Source organism: Tetrao urogallus (genome assembly GCF_951394365.1).
Source record: "Tetrao urogallus genome assembly, chromosome: 19".
NCBI lineage: Eukaryota > Metazoa > Chordata > Aves > Galliformes > Phasianidae > Tetrao > Tetrao urogallus.
The window spans coordinates 5,976,832-5,995,790 of record NC_136832.1 but is presented as its reverse complement, the minus strand read 5'-3'; the positions used below and the strand labels follow the sequence as shown (position 1 = coordinate 5,995,790).

Sequence of the window (18,959 nt, the reverse complement as noted above, 5' to 3'; positions counted from 1 at the left end):
ACAATACAGAATGCAAGGACAAAATACAAAGCATCTAGAGCAAACACAAAGTACAGATAAGAATATTTCCACAGTGTACTGCACGGTATAGTAGTATTTGAGATGCCATGTTGTTGCCAAATACTAAATGGAGGTTTTCTATCCCCTCCTGCTCCCCGTGAATGAAGTCACACAGGCAGATTTAGACCTCAAAAAGCTACTCCAGGAGTAACTCTGAGAAGTATGGCCTTATAATCTATGGCACTCTGCTTAAAAGCATTCCTACATCAGAAAGAAGAGGTGAAGCACACAGATACAGTAACTCTCAGTGTCATACCAGTGAAGGTGGCACAGACTAGTTAATCTTGAATATTCTGAAACACATTTAGCCATTTGGCACAGAAGTTCCCCATCACACTCAGAAGAGATTCCACACTACAGGATAAGCAACGTCTGCAGCACGTAACTGCTATTTCAACCCTGGAACACAACAGGCTTATTTCATTTCTCAGCATTTTTCAGCTCTTCTGTGCTATCCACTGAGGTCTCAAGACTGATATCACTACACTTTGTCTCAGGGTTTTGATATGTCTGTGTACTGCCTGGAGCATGTTTACCCAGCCACTAGGCTCTTCTCTCTAGAGGGCTGCAGAGGTGTTTTCAAGCTCAGGTCTCTGGAGTCATTGCTTCCAACACCTGCTGAGCTCAGCTAAGCCAGGATGTTCTGCACCAGTCAGGACAGAGCGCTTTGCTCACAGCTTTTTCATGGTACAGAAGCAGAATGATGCTGAATATGGCAAAAGGTTCTTCTTGACATGGGAACAAGCATGGAAGCATTAATCATTTGCCCCCTGCACAGCACACAGGAAATGTTGCCTGGGAGCTATACATTGCAATGTATTTCCCCTAGTACTGCTGCCAACCGTGACATGCTGCAGTGCTTCTGGAAAATAGCTGACTGTTTGTGATCAGACTGCACCAAGCTTCACATCTCTTAACACACAGAAGAACTGGCAGAACAAAAGCTGCAGTGGTGTTTCCAGCCCTCCGCTCCATTCTCAAACAACAGACATCAGGTAAGAGTAGGTTATGAGACCTGAGAGGCCCAGTGAGATCTTTGAGTTCTGAACAAAAACAAGGACTCTTCCAACAGCACAGTCCTTTCTCCTCCTCCTCTATTAATGCCTCTGTACAAGGTAATGACAGCTGAGCAGACTTCCAGCCCAAACAACCTTAACTCAGTCAGCAAGGCTCACTTCCTCACACCTGCAAGAAGACATCCACAATGTAGATGCAGAAGTGGACAGACAGCAAGCTCCCTCTGAAAAATGCAGCGACAGACCAGGGCTGCAGCTAGGCACTGGCTTAAGGTGGTGATTTTAAATGAGGAAGAAAAAACTCCTAAAAAAAGGGGTTGTATTATTTTTAATACCCACCACCATGCAGGATAAGAAGCCTGTGTACATCAAGTATTTTGCTTCAGAGTTAAAAATCACCTGCAAAGGAAAAAAAAGACACCACCACACCAAGGCAGCTCAGAGCCAGCTGTATGACTGCGCCATGCCTACTCCTCACCAGCAATCCATAACATCTGTGCTTGCAAGGTCTTCTTGGATAAGTCATAGCTTTAGACATATTTCTCTAGCTTTTCCACTCCAAAAAATAATTTAAAAAAAAAAAAAAACAAACAAGTTGAAGTGAACATTAGCCAGTGACTTTCAAATCACCAGCAGTTTAACAAGCCTTTTATATAACTGCAGATTGTTAAAATAAAACCCTACAGCAGGCACGGCTCTAGCAGATTGAAGACTCGTAGTCAGGCCAGCTTTCTACTTTATTTCTATTCTAGTCAGACTGCAGTCACGACTGCACTCGACCCAAGGGAGCACTATCTAATAACAGGTTGTGAAGTAGCTAGAAGAGGACAACAAGACAGTCAAACAGTCAGAAACATTAGCAGGAGCCTGAGCCATAAAGTCCTGCAGTAGTTAGTTCTAAAGGACACAGGAAGTGAAAATAATTTTCCTTAGGACCTTCTCACCAGCAAAAAGGTCACCAGAAGACCCAGAGACAGGAAAAACAACTATTGAATTTATAGGATATAATTTCCCAAGACACCCTCTGAGATAATGAAGTCTGTGCAAGAGAAACAGGGAAAACAGCCTTTGAGGTAACGCCAGACAATAAATCTCAGCCAGCAATAGGCAGCCTGACCAGAACTCTGCACAAGATTCAGATAGCTCTCAGCATGGACAGACATGCAGTCTAGCTGCTGCTCTATGAAAGGATTCGGTAGCTTTCACCAGTTAAGCAGAAAACTGCCTTCATTTGGTAAATTCAGAGTTGGTGCTGGTGATATGTTTCTTGAGAAGGCAAGAGACCGAGCAGCACCCCTGCAGAATACTGCCTCCAAGGGAAGCCTGCAGAGTAAAGAGCGTGTGGTTCCAGTCATGATGGTTCACTTATAAGCCTGTGAATGATTCTGTTTTACTTACAGTGCAACCAAATCAGCTTTAGTTTCCTTATCAGGCACATTAGCAGCATGACACCATCAGGTAACACTCCCCATGGGCTTCTGTCAACCACCTCTAAATATCTAACATCTGATGAGAGCTCCGTCCCCGTGGGGGTGCTGGGTACAATCTGGCACAAGCCTATGCAATGTTTTCCCTGATAATTTTTCTTAACTCTTCCCTTATCACACGACTCACCGCTGCCTTTTGCTGTGCAGTCTCAGCACACAATTACTGGATTTGCAGAATCCCTACAATGAAATGTGGTCACAGCAGTGGGTGGCTCACACACAGCACTCATTGTGAACAGCACTGCTGCACGTGTACCAGTGATACAAGACAGAGGCCTAAGGGACAGTCCGAGGGGCTGCTGTGTACATCACCGTACACAAGGCTGTGAGCACTTCTCAGATCACTACACCCTTACTTCCATTATGCACTACGACAAATCTCTCAGAATAAAAAGCCAGCAACAATGTTATTACTCAGATCAGGATTCCACCTGTCACTATGATGGACAGACAGGTCAAAAGTCCTTATGTTGAACACCTTTGACGTTCGCTACCTTATTTTCATCCTTCATTCAGTGTTTTAAGGTTAATCAATCCAACTCCATAGCACCATCTTGTGATACGAACCACCAAGTGCAAGGTAAGCACAGGCTAATCACCTTCGGGTAGATCTAATGGCCTTCCATCTCAGCTCTACGCACAAGCCCCTGAGCTCTCAGCACTGGAGCAGCTGCTGACTCCATTGTGTGCAGGAACTCTGCCTCCTTTACAGGAACACTGATCCACACCAGCGAAGAACCTGGCCTTATTTACAAAAAGTCCTCAAGTGACCAAGTCATTGCCTCAAAGATGGTCTAAACTGAAGCAGACTTGTAAATGCAGGAAGATTCCAGAAGACATATATGCTCAGTGAGCATCAAATGACAGAATACTCAAACGGCTGCCTGCTTCCAAGGAAGCCAGTGTTATATTCCATGGCTTGAATCTACAGCCAACTGAGAAACTTATTTGGAAGAAGTGAGAGGACAAAGCAGGAAAAGCAAACATTACAAAAGCCATATTTGGGTTGACTTTCCATCCATCATCTCACTTTCACTGCTACAATAAACATAACTTGACTTTACACAAGCAGCCTTTGGAACTGCTGTACAAACACAGGCAAGATGAAAACTGTGTTACATCCAATGCCAATTTATGTTTTGTTTCCTACTAAGGTTATTTCCTTCTGTCCAGGTAGGAACAGACTTCTGATGGTCAGGCTATCAGTCAAAATATACACCAATTCTAGAACACACTTCTAGATTGCTTCTGAACTTGAGTCTAAGAACAAGGTAAAGCTGTCAGATTATTTCCTTCGATACAGCGTCTAACCTGAGCATTTGGGGCTGTGCAGGCACCTGCAAATGAATTTCAGATACAAATTGTTGAAGCAATGCATGAAAAAGGGCATTTCCCAAAAGGAATTACCTAGAAGACCACAAAGGAAAAGTAGCAACGTAACAACAGCAGAATAGGCTTACAGCTCTAGTTTATATATTTAAAAATCAGCATCATGTTTGAAATTTTGGAAAGATCTTCTGGTATGTAGCCCAGAACAGTAAGAAAATTACTGCTACTTGCCTTTTCCATCTGTTGCTGAAGCCTCCTGTAAATGTCTTATTGACCTGAAAAATTAAGAGGTAGAATAAGCTCTTTTCACTGCAGCCCTCCAGAACTCCAACAGTTCCATTAGCTCTTTATGGTTGGGCTATGCTCATAATTAACTGTGCCTTAGCACGGGTGGCACTGCATATATTTCATCCCCACCTCCCAAGCAGTTCAAATATCTGCATCTCCTTATGATTAAGAAATCTAAACTGCTAGAGCCTGCTTCAGCCCACAGAAAGCTGGGACAGAGCAGAGTGAGAAACCAGGGCATTTCCCAGCATAATGCTTACCACTTGTGCAAGTAAGCTGAGCTACTATTCAGAGTACTGCCAAGCATTTGGCACCTCACTGCTCTTTTAAGCTCTTTTCATTTAAATACTTGATTACAGCTTACATGGCTACACAGGCTCCTTATGTAACAGAAGCTACCCTGCAGGAATGGAAATTCAATGGCCAAGGCTTAGTACCTTACTGGCATGATTCATCCCACCAGAGGCAGTGAGACTACACAGATGAAAAAGGGGCAGAATTATGCCCTAGGTTTCACTGCCAGTTTATGTTGGTACCATGACAATGGAGGAACACAGGCTGTACCCTATATAAACAGTTATAGGACAGTTCATTCAAACACTTTCCATAACAAAACCACATCTGAACAACAATTGCAAGTTTTGTACTAGCGTGTCGCTATGCAGAACTACAGATTCTGGCATTATATAGCAAGAGCTGTGACTGAAAACGTTTCCTTAACCATAGGTAATCAGAATCTCTCTGTAACGAAAGTTAGTTTCCTGTAGTTTTATTTACCACACCCAAACGCTGTCATCCTCAGAAGAGCTGCAGCATTTTCAGTGGAGTGGGGGAGTGTCAAGTGGGCTGTGCAAATTTCTTGGAAGATGTTCACTTGTGTTGGCACAAGGCCACAGGACTGCTGGGTTTGGTCCTTACACAGAACCGGGAAGGTTAGTGCAGCAGAAACACACCCTAGCAAACCACAGTGGAGCTTACTCACATCTACAAAGTAACACATTATGAAATAGTTCTCCAAAACACTCAGGAGCTGCACACTACGGAGTGAAGACATGTTTACTAGATAGACATACTCCAGCACTTCAGGAAAAATGCTGGAGATAATTGAGAAAAATTAGAATATTCTGTGTTTAAAACCGAGAAGCCAGAAGCTCCTTCAAATCCTCCTTTGGATGCAGCTGCTTTTTCAATTAAGACTAAAATGAATTTAGAATATAAATGTTCTGCCTAACTGGCAAGCAGCAACAATAGCATTTATCTGAATTATCTGTGTTTTCGTTGAGTTTTACATAACCAACATTTTTCAATGCCAAGAAGAGTGGAAGGAAGGGCAGGGAAATGCTCCCTGTGGGATTATTTCTTCTAAACAGTCAAGTAAATATACAGTGCTACTCTGGCTGAAAGAAGCTCTGACCTCAGACACCACCACTGGTTTTGAATTTAGCAGCCTGCTTTCCATCCCCAGTCACTACCAAAAGCCCATTTTTCAACATGAGAGAATCAGCGCTTCTGAAACATTTCAGGTTCCAAAGGCATCTGCAGTCTGTTTGCACTGCTCTGGCCATGCTTTTAAAACACCCCCCCGTGAACATTTCTAAAGCAAGCATCTTCCACAACGCTGAAGTGCTGAGACTGATAAGTTTAAGAAACTAACAAAAGACTGGACTTAAAGGACAGACATTTACTTCTCTGCTTCAGCAGCCTCTTAACCTCTAACATCAACACCCATTAGTGAGAAACAGCTCAGGGCATCAGTACTCAGAAGTGATTGCACACAACAACTCACCATACCACTGGAAATAAGATGGCACCACAACACAGCAAGTCTACCAGGAAAAGGATTTCTTTCCACAGTCCATATTCAGATGTTCCCTCTTCTGTTGACTCTATAATAATGTATGCCACGTTTGCTAGCACCTACAGGACGAGAAGTGGGTAATGGTTTCAGAAGCTTTCCAAGGATAGACTAGATGTGGGCTGCAAATTCAGCAAAAGCTATCCCACAGTTGCAGAAAGAGCCCATTCAGTAACTTCAATTTTTCTACTGCAGATCTATGTCAAAAATCACACACAGCATCTACAGAGACATCATCGATTGGAATGCATTTCTGCTGACATTCAGAAGGTAACCCTTTTTGTTGCATGCTATGCTGGACCCATGGTTTCAGTAAAGACAACAGAATAAAAATCGATTGCAAGCACAGAACAGCACTCTGCACAGATAGCAGTTTAACCACATTATTCTAAATCTAGCCAGTAAATCAAACTGGTCATACGAGTACATTTTGTACTCCATAGCCAAGTTCTAAAAGAACTCAGACAGTAAATACATGTGATTTTGCAGCTGGGCAACAGATCACATCCCCAAAAGCTGAAAGGCCATTCTATCTACAACAGCAAATAGAAATGCTGCCTTCCTATCTCCTTCAGGAGACAAACACTGATTGCTTTGAACATACTGGAGAGATGAGACCCAAGGGACCTCACAAATCTCAGTGCTCCCCATTCCTTAAGCCCATTTCAGCAAACTTCTCAGAAGTGATAACTTTCACCTAATTTCTGTGTTTGGTAATTTAATACTGCTGTGCAGCCCAAGTTTTGTCCCAGCATGACTAAACCTACATTACAGCTACTTGTTTGCTTGCTGATATTATTTGATAACCATTATCTAATACTCAACATAAAGAGAAAAGTTGGGAAAATTATATAACTTCTGGCCCTTTAACAGCTTCAAAAAAATTATAACTCAGCTCACAGGCTTATACAAGCAGTAATTTATATTCTGTGTAGGATTCACAGCCTGTTACAGTTTCCACAAGCTGCTCTCCCACAACACAGTAAGTATTGACACAGCTCAGTCCTCACCTGAAGTGGGATGACAATCATGAAAATTTTTTTGTCTTTATCTGAAAGGATGTGTTTAATGAAAGCCCAGCCTGTTCCAATGAGGGCAATAGTGATGAATAGAAGGGCACCCTTAAATCTGAAAGAGAAGCAGATAATGCAAGGAGATATTTTATACTTCCTCTTCAGCCCAGGTTATCTTTTCTACAGTCAGTAAAGCCACAAACCCAAATAAATAGCCTTGCTATTCATAACTCTAGCAAATGCTTATCCTACATCAGCAAACAGATGCCTTGCTTACAACCATGCATTACACGGCAACATTACCCTCCATTCACAACCACCAATATATGCAATCTTTTCCTGGGGGAATCATCCACTTACCATGGTGAACAGAAGAAAACACTGGCAGCTGCATCCTCTTACTATTCACACCAAGAGCAAATTAGATACTTGAATATTAACATGAACAAAGAAGAGCAAAGCATTTCTTCTCCTTTTACTCCTCCACCCACATAAGCACCAATTCTCTGCAGCTGTCCTCTGCAAGCAGCTTTCCCCTTTACACTGGGCTCACTGCTGTCTTGTCACTCAGAGCTCAGCATCAAGAATTAGCAATTCCCAGGTTCCCTGGGAGGGAAGGGGAATTCAGTTTCACCATTTAATTTACCAAATCTGCTGATACACTTACAGGTGAGTGATGTAATAGACAACAGCCCAGCCTTCAATAGGAAATCCCTGAGAAGAAATGTAGTGGTAGTCGATCTGAAAGCAGAAAACATAATAAGATACCTTATGAGATTTTCATCAGCACCCCACCCATGGCCGTTAAACAGGTCTGCTTTAGCAGGCATCTCAAGTTGCACTGTCAGTGTATACAAACTCATAATTTAGATAAAGCTTGCTCCCAACATTCTAGCACTGTTTAGTGTCATCAAGGTCATCCCCATTCACTCTGTTTCCTAAGCATTAGTGAATATTCTTTACACAACCTACAGTCTTCCTACACAGCTTCCATGTCTAACTACAGTTAAACAACTGCATTTCTACCTTCATTGTTCAAGTTCAGTTGCATTAGGGAATTAGGCACCTTTTAGTTTCACTTCAGTTGGAAATCAGACTCAAACCTGCTGATTCCAGGACTTTGTAGGTGTTATCCTAGTCTGAACTTGATGGAGAAGATCAAAACTGGCACAAACAGGAGGATTAAACATTTGTCATTACCTTCATTAATGATATCTTTCAGTGGAAAGGCAAAGTCAAGACAATACAATAGAGACTTCATGTAATGAAGGTGTTAATGCTTATAATATTGTTTGCTATGGCACAGCACACTGTGCCAGCTAAAGCAGCACCTCTCAATTCTACAAACATCAAGGTTCCCATTCATTAACATTTATTGTAAGCCGTACTGCTGTACTGCTTGAGCAGTGCCATTGCTCAAGCTTCCAGGCCAGCCTCAGATGGCTGTAACATCAGAACTCATGGAACTGATTCAAGCCTCACATACGTGCTTGCTGCTTCCCCACGATCCCAATTGTATTTAAAGTCACAATTTGCTGATGAAAACTGAATCTCCTCCACCACACAGCAGCAGTTCAGTACCAACATCTCAATTTGAAAGACACTTCTCTCCCCCTTCCCTCCTACTCTTCTCCCCCCTCCACACAAATTCCTCTAACAGCATACCCTGGATCTCATATTTCTAATTCCCAGCTGAACAGCTTAAGGCAGGGAAGCCATACGTACTGCATGGAAGACTAAGGACAGTGATTTTGTGAAAGGGAGGGCTGCCATCAGCCAGTGAATCTTAAAGACGTCATTTCTGGGAAGAAAAACGTGTCAGTTAAAAGCCAGCAGTAAATTTTTGTTTCTGCAAGGATATTTCTTCATCATCTATAAATGTCAAACATTATCTCCGAGATAGAGTTGACTATCAGCATAAAGCCATTCTCTTAATGCTGCAGTCCAAACTTTTACAGCATCCTGAACAATATTTTAACTGCATTCTCCTACTTTTTTAATCCTTGGGTTGGAAGATCGCAATTCACAGGAGCATCCAGTATGCACAGATCAGAGCAGTCAGATAATTACTAACCTCTACTCACACAGATAGCACCCAGCCCAACCCAGGTCGCTGCATCACATCACCAGATGAACTTCCCTAAGTAATGAGTCCACCAAAAGAACTCCAGATTACCAAACAATCAGATCACCACGTGAACTTCAAACTAAGCACAAGGGCTTAAGCTGCTCCTGGCTTCTGATGCCACGTTAACTACCAAGAAGCATGGCTTTTAATTAGTAATTCCTACTGCTTTTGATTATAATCGAAATTATTGGCTGCCATTCCCCACACAAAGAAAATTGAACCATTTGCTCTCTTAATTTACTTTCAAACAGCATTCTCCTTTTTTCAACTACAGGAACTTCTTGTTTAATTTCTGCCACAACGTATCTATAAGACATACACTACACACAGTCTCTTAACAACCTTACAACAATGGTCTGCAACAGTGGCACTGATGAAAGTACCTGGTTTTAAACTGGAAGATGTATACATTAAGTACATAGCATTGTGCCAGAGTTTTGAGTGATAAAATCTGAATTGGGCATAATAAGTGGAAAAAACACATCAAACAAACAAAGTCCATACTTGTCACTGAAACAAAACTTGTTTGCTTACCGGCGTTTACGAAGGATGTGGATCCACACAGTCCCAGACAGGAAAAAGAAGAGTGCCATGGAAATGTAAAGTTTTGGCAGTGGGATCTCACCTGCTGAGAGGTAGCTTTCAGGGTTCTTCTCCGTAATTTCTATCTGAATATGAATGGTAAGTTATGTGGACAGTTGAAAAAACACATGGCTGAAGCACTCGTGCAAACTTCCATTTACAATTAGACTTTCAGGAGAGGTAATATCACAAGACTCAAAAAAGTGATGCCTCCTATTTTATTACGTTGGTCCATGACATGAGGTGAATGCTGGTCATGTGGCAGTAAAGGATGAAGCTTCCCACCGGTATTCATTACATTGTGCTGCTGTGTGACAGATGGCAGCACAAGGAGAGTCTGACAAATGGTGTCTGACACAGAAGTGCATATGAAGCAAAGGTGTGCCACTGAATTCCTTGATATGGAAAACATTGCACCAGTGATGTTCATCAACACCTGCTGAACATTTATGGATACCAAACAGTGGATATTAGCACAGGGAGGTGGTGAGTGCTGGCAAAAATGTCTAGCTAATGGTGGTGAATATGTTGAGAAACAGCGTTTTGTAGCTAAGAAATTGCTTTATCAAACAGTGTTACTGTGCTCCTTGTACCTGTTGTCATTTCCATGGAAAAAAATAGGAGGCAACACTTTCAGAGTGACCTGAGTGACCTATACAGAGTCAGCTCTTCATCCTCAAGAGTTTCAAAACATTTTCAGAACTACATCCACAGCCTGAGCTGTTCTATTACACTCTGGCTCAACAGCACAGAACTGAACCCCTGGATGTTAAAAGAGATAGGAAGTGTGCTATACAATATTACCCTCAGGAACATTCACCGAGCAGTGTAAAAATGCATCCCACTCAGGCCAGAAAAAAAAAAAAAAAAAGCCCTGAAAATTCATAAATGCCAACAATTTAAATTGCAACAAGTCTTAATATCTGTAATCATGTAAAGAGAAAAGATTTTTGACAGCAGCCAGCCATGAGCTGTTTAAGCTCTCACTTGGTTACAGTGCCAGTCACAACTGTGTACACTGAAGCCCACATGTATCCTTCATATCTCCAAACATTTCTCTAAAAGTTGTATTTTAATTCTTCTTACTGTAGTGCTGCCTTCAGAAATGGCACTACAGAGATTAAATGCACAGCTCTGAATCACTTCCCACCCCACATATACACTTGTACACCAAGCACATGTGGCATATAAACTACAACTGAAAGTTGTATATTTTAGATAAAGCAAATGAGTTAACTGCACTTAAGGAGCTATACTCACATCAAGACTAAACAGCTGCTGATCACGAGGTTTCCCATTACTGTCAATACATTTATGGAAATACAGGCTGTAGAGACCTTCTTGGTTATCAGAACTGATGTTAAAGAAAAACTGAAAACAAGGAACAGGTAAGTCAACATCATTTCCATTCAACAACTGGGCTGCACTGTAAAGAAGCTATCCCCATTGGAGCTAGAAAAGTCAGGTCAGCTGGTTCCTCTCAGCAAATAGCCTGTTTTGAGGATACCTGCACATGTGCAAATCTCAACAACACACCAGATAGAAACACTATGACTGTGCACTCTAAAAACCCAAGACCTTCAGGCTTCAGTGCTAAAGCTACTTCACCGCAGAGAGAAGATAGCAACAACTGTCCTCTATCTAATGTGACCAACCACAGAATTTCGATCATACTTGCCCAAATACAAAAGCAGCTGCTCTGCTCCTATCCCAAACACACATTTTCATAGCTATATAAATCTGCATTGTATCACATGACAACTTCAAGCATTTTATAGGAACCAGCATCCGCAAGTGAATCAGTGTGCTGAAATGAAGGAATTGTCTGAACATATTAGGAGTAGACAAAGGCAAAAGCCCTACCTGGAATGAGATAGTTCCTCTGTCGTTGCGAACAGGATGCTCTTGTTCTACTATGCTCTGGGAAAAAGAAAATAAACACAGATTGCAAAGCAGGTACCCACATCTGGTTACATCATCCAAACAATGAGAACTGATTTCGTAAGTTTACGGGGAGGCTAAGAGCAATGAAACACTTGTCTCAACTTTCCGGCCGTGCCTGTCCTGGAGTTCTCCCCCACATGCTTTCTGAATGAGATCAGCAGACAGTTTCTTACCTGTGAGGATGTTGTACTTCGTTTGGACTTCGTATCTAGAGACAGAAATATTCATGGTATCTTTAGAGTGCTTGCACACAGACATCCTCATAGACCAGCACCTTTTACACACTGCCTGTACCTTCCTCCAATGTTCTTACACTAATCCACGTGGCAGTTTCCAAGATAATCATTAACAAATTTCTCCCCAACCCCTCCCTACCATCCCAGGACTCTTCCCTCCACATCTGTTCATTCTGAATGCATCATCAAATGTTAAGATAGTAAAAGTTCAAAACTTAGATTATGTTTTTAGCTTTTGCACGTCAGCACGTTGTCAACATTCATGCAATGCTACTGCAGGAAATAGCAAAACTAGACTTGCTGATGAACGCTGGTGTTATCAGCCTCATACCCTGACTTGTTCAAACAACTGAGCAAAGTAAAGACAGCATGCTCCATTTTTACAAGGCTGTGTAAATTCTAGCCCAAGGGGACGCCTGGAATGCAGCCACAACACACTGTTGGATGCACACTGACCAGAAATCAGCAGTGAAAGCAGATACAGTCAGGTTTAGCAAGACTTACCTGTGCCATCTGTATTTTCTGTCTCAGCTGGACTTTTATCGGAATCACTTTTATCTTCAGAAGATTTCGGTGGCTTGGTAATCAAGGCAGTGGCATTTTCCTCAGACACAAATGAAATCTTAGGCAGCAGGTGAGAAGCTTCTGCAGAGAACTGTACCTTCACACTGAGAAAGCATTTTTTTTAGTACAAAATTAAGCCAACTGATATTCCTAAAGAGACTGTCATGATTTACGTATGATCATAAAAGAAAAATTAACTTATCAAAATATGCCAACAGCCATTTCAAAAGAATTCTATTTACTCACACATCATTTTTGAAGTCCAGAAGTAAGATTACAACAGAAACACCTTGCTCAGGTTTCTTATTCAAAATACAGTAATCCACTTCTTCATCCTGGCAATGAAAGCAAAACAACTTCAAAGCACCTTCCTGTTCTCCCCCAGGTGGAGGTAACTATTTTTAGTCCACTAAGATGCAAAACTGGATTACCCCCAACAACCTGCCTGTATCTAATGGCTCTTTCTTCCTTCCAGCTCCTCCTGGAATTACACAGACTACGATGCTTCCCCAGCATAGAAAAGAAATCCCTCATCTCTTACCAGATAAGTGGAGAAGCCATCATTCCTTGTTCGATCCAGACTGAACCCCACCTATGAGACAATTAAGAAGAATCTGTCAAATTAGAACAGCTCAGCCACCCCAGGATGAGGAGCCAAGTCACGATGAAATGAGTCAAAACTGGCATTTCTGAAATAAACTGTGCTGTATTTAAGGCTGAATCCAGATTTTCTCCTAGTATTACCCAGTTATGGAGCAAATCATTCAGATGCAATATATGGAGGATCTCTGTAGGTCTCTTCCAACTCAACTATTCTATTGTACACACAAAATAGATACATGCAGACACAAGTTCAGCGGAGGATCTGGTAAGTTAAAATGAGTTCTTAAAGCAGAATGAACAGCACTTGAGGATAAGTCTGGTAGGCCACGTATCCCCACAAGTTGCTCACACAGGGAAGGATGCAACCAGCACTACTCGTTATGATACGACACTTCAAACAGGTTAAAAAAATCCACTGCAAGGCTAATTTCCCAGGAAGCTTAATGGATGCAAAGTAACTTACTGATGAGCTGCTCTTGTCATCAGCATCCACAGGTGGCTTCAATGAAAGGTTGCTCACATTGACTTTCATGAAACCATTCTTGAAGAAGCCAAATGTATTCAGGTGCACTTTCTGCCTCACATCATCCTATGAGAAAGGAAAGTTTACAAATGTCACACAGTGTCACTGTTTTGGCTGAGTTAAACACAGCCACCTGCAGCAGCAATAAAGGAGGAAGCAGGGTGACCAGTGTTCATGCAGAACGTGATCATACCAACAGCAAATTTCTTCAGGACACCTTCAGACATAGCCAATGATTTCACTGGAACCAATCAACTCTTCCAACAACCTCAACATGAGCTTCAAATGTGTCAGTGCTTATCACTTGACTGTACTCCTGAGAAAGATGCAAGAAAAAAGCCTGGAGGAAATTAAATTTCTGGGACTGCTGATTAAATGAAGTATTGCTATTAAAAAAAAGCCCCTACCACTGCACGAGGCTGAAGAGGAAACAGCTAGTTATGGTGCTCTTACCTGAGACACAAGGCCTCAAGACTTAAGAATGATTAATGTCCAAAGGAATAGGGAGGTCAAACAGAATCACTTGGGTTTCCTACCAGGAATTCCAGTCCTGTCTTCTGCCCCTCATCTTAGTTGCAGAATAACTCATCTCCTCTCAGAGTGGCAAAGAAACTGCATGAATGGATACCTTCTCATAACTGGCTCAGTTGAGAACGGCTCAAGTACACTTGGCTTTTTTATTGTCCTCCCCATAAGGAGATCATGAAGGACAAACAAAAAGCAGTAAAAATTACATGCCAACGTCTTATCAGACAAGGAAAGGTCATATCCCTAAAACTTTGCATTCAAAAACCATAGAGTAGGTATGGAATCAGAGCCTCAAATCCTACAGAATCTTTAACTGGAAGGAAAATAAGAACAGAACAACTAAAATTAAGTAGCAAATTTAAAGTGTAGTTGGCTCTCCCCCTTGACACCAAATATTAATTAGATATCGCTGCATAAAACTTCCCTTACACAAATATCACTCAGCTTAACAGCAGGACATACATCCTGACACAGCCAACCTGCAATCTAGCTAAGAGATCACCCTAAGAGAATCAGGTTAACCTGGCAAATAACCAGATGGTTCCTCCAGTGCTCAGAAGAGGAAAAAAAAGTCAGCAACACGTGGCTTGCAGCAGATGCCCTGTTTAACAAAGTGCTGTAGCTGTGCCATCTCCATGCTGCAGGTCACTTACATGCTTGAGGCAACAGTCCATCTGGTTAATTTCACAGAGCTTTCAGTGTAATTTCTCAGCCAGCTTTTTCAGCTGCACACCTGGGATGGTGTGAACCACTTCTGGAGGGATAACCATTTGTGTGGGTGTCAGGGGCAGGGCAAGGAGGGAAACAGAGCATCACCCAGCCACAAGGCTTTCTGCATGCTGTAAATACAATGAGAAGCAGCTGCTTAATTCAAACTTCTTGCAAGCAGTTCATTTGCTCAGCAGTTCACCAATATGCTGCCCATCAACAAATGATAATTGACACATAACACGCACTTTCCTCCCTGGTTTTATATCAGCTTTGAGTGCTTAGAGTTTACAGATTTAGTTCACAAATCCTTCAGCTTTACACGATCCTGAAGAAGCAACAGCACATCCCCCAGGAGCATCGCCTGCTCCACATATTGACAGCTTAAAGTTGCAGGCTTACCAATAGCTGACTCACCTTTCACTAGAGGTTTAGCAGGTTGGAAAAATACAGCTTTTGTTCATAATCTTGTAACTTCTGACTGCAGAAACCTAAGATTGTGTCTTTATAACAAAGGTGTGAACCAGTACAAAGAAATGCTGCACTAATAAACATCCTGCACCTTCTGGACTAAAAGAAGCGTCATCCAAGATCCTTCAGCTCAGAATCCACAAATTATCATCTAACAATTTACTCAGAACTCACTGGCATGATGCTATTAGCACAGAGAAAATGTTAACTGAGGGCGGTGACCCTTACATGGAATGACTTGTATTATCTGTGTAAGCCCACTAACTTGTACAAGATTAAGTTGTTCTGGAAGGTCTTCTCAACTTGTGCAATTGAACTCCAAAACTTAACAAGATAAAAAGGCCACAAGATTCACGGACAGAAACAACCACTGGAAATAAACATCTCCCACGTAAAGTTGAACATGAAGTTGAAATTCGAGCATCATTACATAGGAGGGGGTTTTGCTTCCCTTTTGGAAACCACTGCATGGCAAAGATAACTAATCAGAAAGCAACACCACGACTGGCTACGTAGCACCGTTGGCTGGATGGCTCCCCTTGTTAGGTCTCCAGAAACTGCTTAATTTCAGCAGCTCACCAGCATTAAGCTTAACTGTGTGCACGACAAAGGCCTCAGCTACACAAACTTCCCCATTCTCTGAAGCAGTTTGCCACTGCATTGTGCAAAGCATAAGGCTGCAGTAACACAGCTTCCATTTGCTGAGACTGGGGGAAACAAAACAAAACACCTTCCAAAAGCAACCCTAACACACACCATAGTTTTGATAACCAGAAACGTTCCAACCTCATCATTGAAATCTTGAAGAATTGTTTCAATACATTTTCTAAAACTTTCCCAAGCGTTTTCTGCTTTTTTATTTGTTTGTTTTAAATAAATTACCATATTAATTTAACAATGCTAATAACAAGTGTTACCAAGGAAGAAAGTCATCTTCGGTGACGTTATCCTAGCAGAAAGATTCAAACAAATTCATCTTCAGAAACAAGAGAAATACCTCACTTTGTACATTTCCATAAAGATAAAAAGCTATTTTTACTCAAGACACAGAAAAGCTTCCCTTCAGCACATTAGTTACCAAGCCAGAAATAAGCTTTTCTAACTTAGGCAACAGCAGCTTGTTTGGGGAAGCCCATACCTTTAATTTGGCACAGCCTCAGAGCACATGTTGCCAACAGCACCAACAGCAGAAGGGCTGGTCATTGTGAAGGACGGTCGTTAGAGAACCGGATGTTTACATAAAGTGCTGTAAAGTCACAGATGAGGAGCCCGCTCACGTTTACACAGGTGCACAAAGGCACGAAAGCACTTTTGTTTCCGTTGGTGTTTGTTTGGTCAGTGTTGCAACTTACATGAAAGTCATACTACTCAGCTATGATCGTATTGATTGTAATAACGAAATATATTTTAAAATCAAGTGTTTTATATCCTTGCAGTTTAGAAATGCCTGAATAGGAATCACAGAATGGCCAGGATTGGAAGGGACCTCAAGGATCACGAATCTCCAACCCTCTGCCACAGGCAGAGCCACCAACCTCTACATTCAATACTAGACCAGGCTGCCCTGGGCCCCATCCAACCTGGCCCTGAATACCTCCAGGGACGGGGCATCCACAGCCTCTCTGGGCAGCTGTTCCAGCATCTCACCACTCTCATAGCAAAGAACTTCCCCCTGACATCCAACCTCAATCTAAATGCCCTCCCTCAACTTCAAACCACTTCCCCTTGTCCTGTTGTTATCTACCCTTTTAAAGAGTTGATTCCTCTCCTGTTTGTAAACTCCCTTTAGGTACTGAAAGGCTGTAATGAGGTCACCCCGCAGCCTTCTTTTCTCCAGGCTGAACAAGCCCAGCTCCCTCAGCCTGAAAGAGGAACTATAAATAGCAATGTTTGCTGCTGAGAAGGTTTGCTTGAAACCAGCACAAAAGTTTACTACATAACAGAAATAGCAGCTCAGTATAAATTTCCAGCACCCAACTACTACTGGACAAGAAGTCTTCCAAACAGCAAAGTAACCAATAAAAGTTTCGTAATTTGTTGTTTGAAGAGAAAGCTAACTTTTCCTGAGACAAAACAACATTCGTTCCACTGCATTTTAGACTACTACAAAGACAGGCAGATTCCCTACGAATGAGTCAGGAATGATGGACCTCTCAATTAAGGGCATAAGGGATGTTGCTGTAATATTCTGGTATGCTCCCCACACTGCTGTTCTCCTGCAGCAAAACCCCAGGACAGCCTTCTCACAAGCCCAGCAGCACTGCTGGGGCCGCGGCTCCCACAACAGCCTGCTAGTAGCGAGCTGTCCTCAAACATGGGTACAAAACCACAACGGGACCTTTCAAAAAGCACAACCTTAAGTCTAATAAGCTGCAGCAGAGAGTGGTCAGCACCAATTCCTTCTTCTGCCTCAATCACCCACTTGATAAATGCGAAGAACGCACATCGGTAAGAGGAATAAAGCAGCACCACAGCCTTCAGAGTAGAACAACAGAAGACGGGATGGGAAGAGCAATCAGAACGCGGGCTAACAGCGAGCCCGAAGGAGCTCCCAGCGCGCACTGGGCCCGCAGACACAGCCCGACCGAGAGCCCGCACTTCCCCACAGCACGGACGAGGAACAAAAGCAAAGCCAACCGGGGCCCCAGCAGGCCAAAACACAGCGGAAGAGCCGGGCCAGGCAGCAGGACAGGGCCAGGGCGAGGAGAAGAGCCCCGGCCTGAAGAGAACGGGATCAGACCCACCGCTCCCCTCACCCCGCTCGGAACCGAGCCCAAAGGATGCTACGGCGCAGACCTTACTTTGAGGGTGAGGTGATGGACGCGGGCTCCGGCCGGACCCGCACAGAGCAACGCCAGCCCCAGCACCACCACAGTAAGAGCGGCGGGAAGGCCGCGGGCCGCCATCTTTACTCCAACATCAGCATCCTGTTCCCGCGGCACTTCCGGGAGCGGGGTGCGCTGGGAAGGTCACGTGACCATCGATGGGCGGGGCTGCTCGGGACACACCCTGCAGGCGGCCCCGCCTCGCGGCCTTCCCGCGCCGTGCCCGAGATGCCCGCACGTGTCCCAGCCGTGCCTGCTGACCACGTGACGTCCCCCGGCCCGCCCTGCGCTGAGCTGGGCTCGGGCGTCGTGCCTGCAGCCCGTCCCTGGGAGCGGCGCTGATGGCGAGCAGTCCGAGCCGCTGAGCGTTTTAAACATCTCTCTATATGCAACAGAAGGCTTTCTGCTTCCTTAGTGGGGTAGCTTAGGAACTACTGAGCTATTTGATCTCCGTGGTCCCACTTGAAGCTACACGCAGCCCAGGCTTGGCTTCACTCAGGTCTGGGTTGCTCAGTTACACGAGCAGCAGGCAGCCTGCCAAGGGACAATGAAGGCAGCCTTCAGGCAGACTCAGCCACTGCTGAAACCATTTCTGAAAGATGTGATCCGCTTAGCAACGTGATAAAACGCAGCTTCTGTGTTCTGTCAGCTCTCATCACCCCGACGTTTTTCCTTTCAGAGCACGCAGTGGCAGCCGTGCAGCTTTCCTGAGCCAGGTGTGCAACGGAACAGCCGAGCAGTGAAGTGCACATCAGGGTGCATGGGCAGAGAAGAAATCCTGACCCTTGTTATAACACTT

The 18,959-nt window shown here is 43.4% G+C and overlaps 1 protein-coding gene across 1 annotated transcript in view; it reads right to left on the bottom strand.

The window, feature by feature from the left end:
- Positions 1 to 18,241, bottom strand: part of GPR107 (G protein-coupled receptor 107) — a gene marked incomplete at both ends in the record, with an annotated part of 28,756 nt that extends 10,515 nt beyond the window's left edge. Inside the window, 14 exons of the mRNA XM_079544797.1 lie at positions 4,124 to 4,167; positions 5,967 to 6,097; positions 7,046 to 7,163; positions 7,716 to 7,789; positions 8,774 to 8,849; positions 9,711 to 9,844; positions 11,019 to 11,129; positions 11,622 to 11,678; positions 11,876 to 11,910; positions 12,443 to 12,606; positions 12,749 to 12,837; positions 13,044 to 13,094; positions 13,569 to 13,694; positions 18,137 to 18,241. Of these exons, the coding sequence (XP_079400923.1) occupies positions 4,124 to 4,167; positions 5,967 to 6,097; positions 7,046 to 7,163; positions 7,716 to 7,789; positions 8,774 to 8,849; positions 9,711 to 9,844; positions 11,019 to 11,129; positions 11,622 to 11,678; positions 11,876 to 11,910; positions 12,443 to 12,606; positions 12,749 to 12,837; positions 13,044 to 13,094; positions 13,569 to 13,694; positions 18,137 to 18,241 (1,315 nt within the window). The remainder of the gene's footprint in view (positions 1 to 4,123; positions 4,168 to 5,966; positions 6,098 to 7,045; positions 7,164 to 7,715; positions 7,790 to 8,773; positions 8,850 to 9,710; positions 9,845 to 11,018; positions 11,130 to 11,621; positions 11,679 to 11,875; positions 11,911 to 12,442; positions 12,607 to 12,748; positions 12,838 to 13,043; positions 13,095 to 13,568; positions 13,695 to 18,136) is intronic.
- Between the last annotated feature and the right edge of the window lie 718 nt (positions 18,242 to 18,959).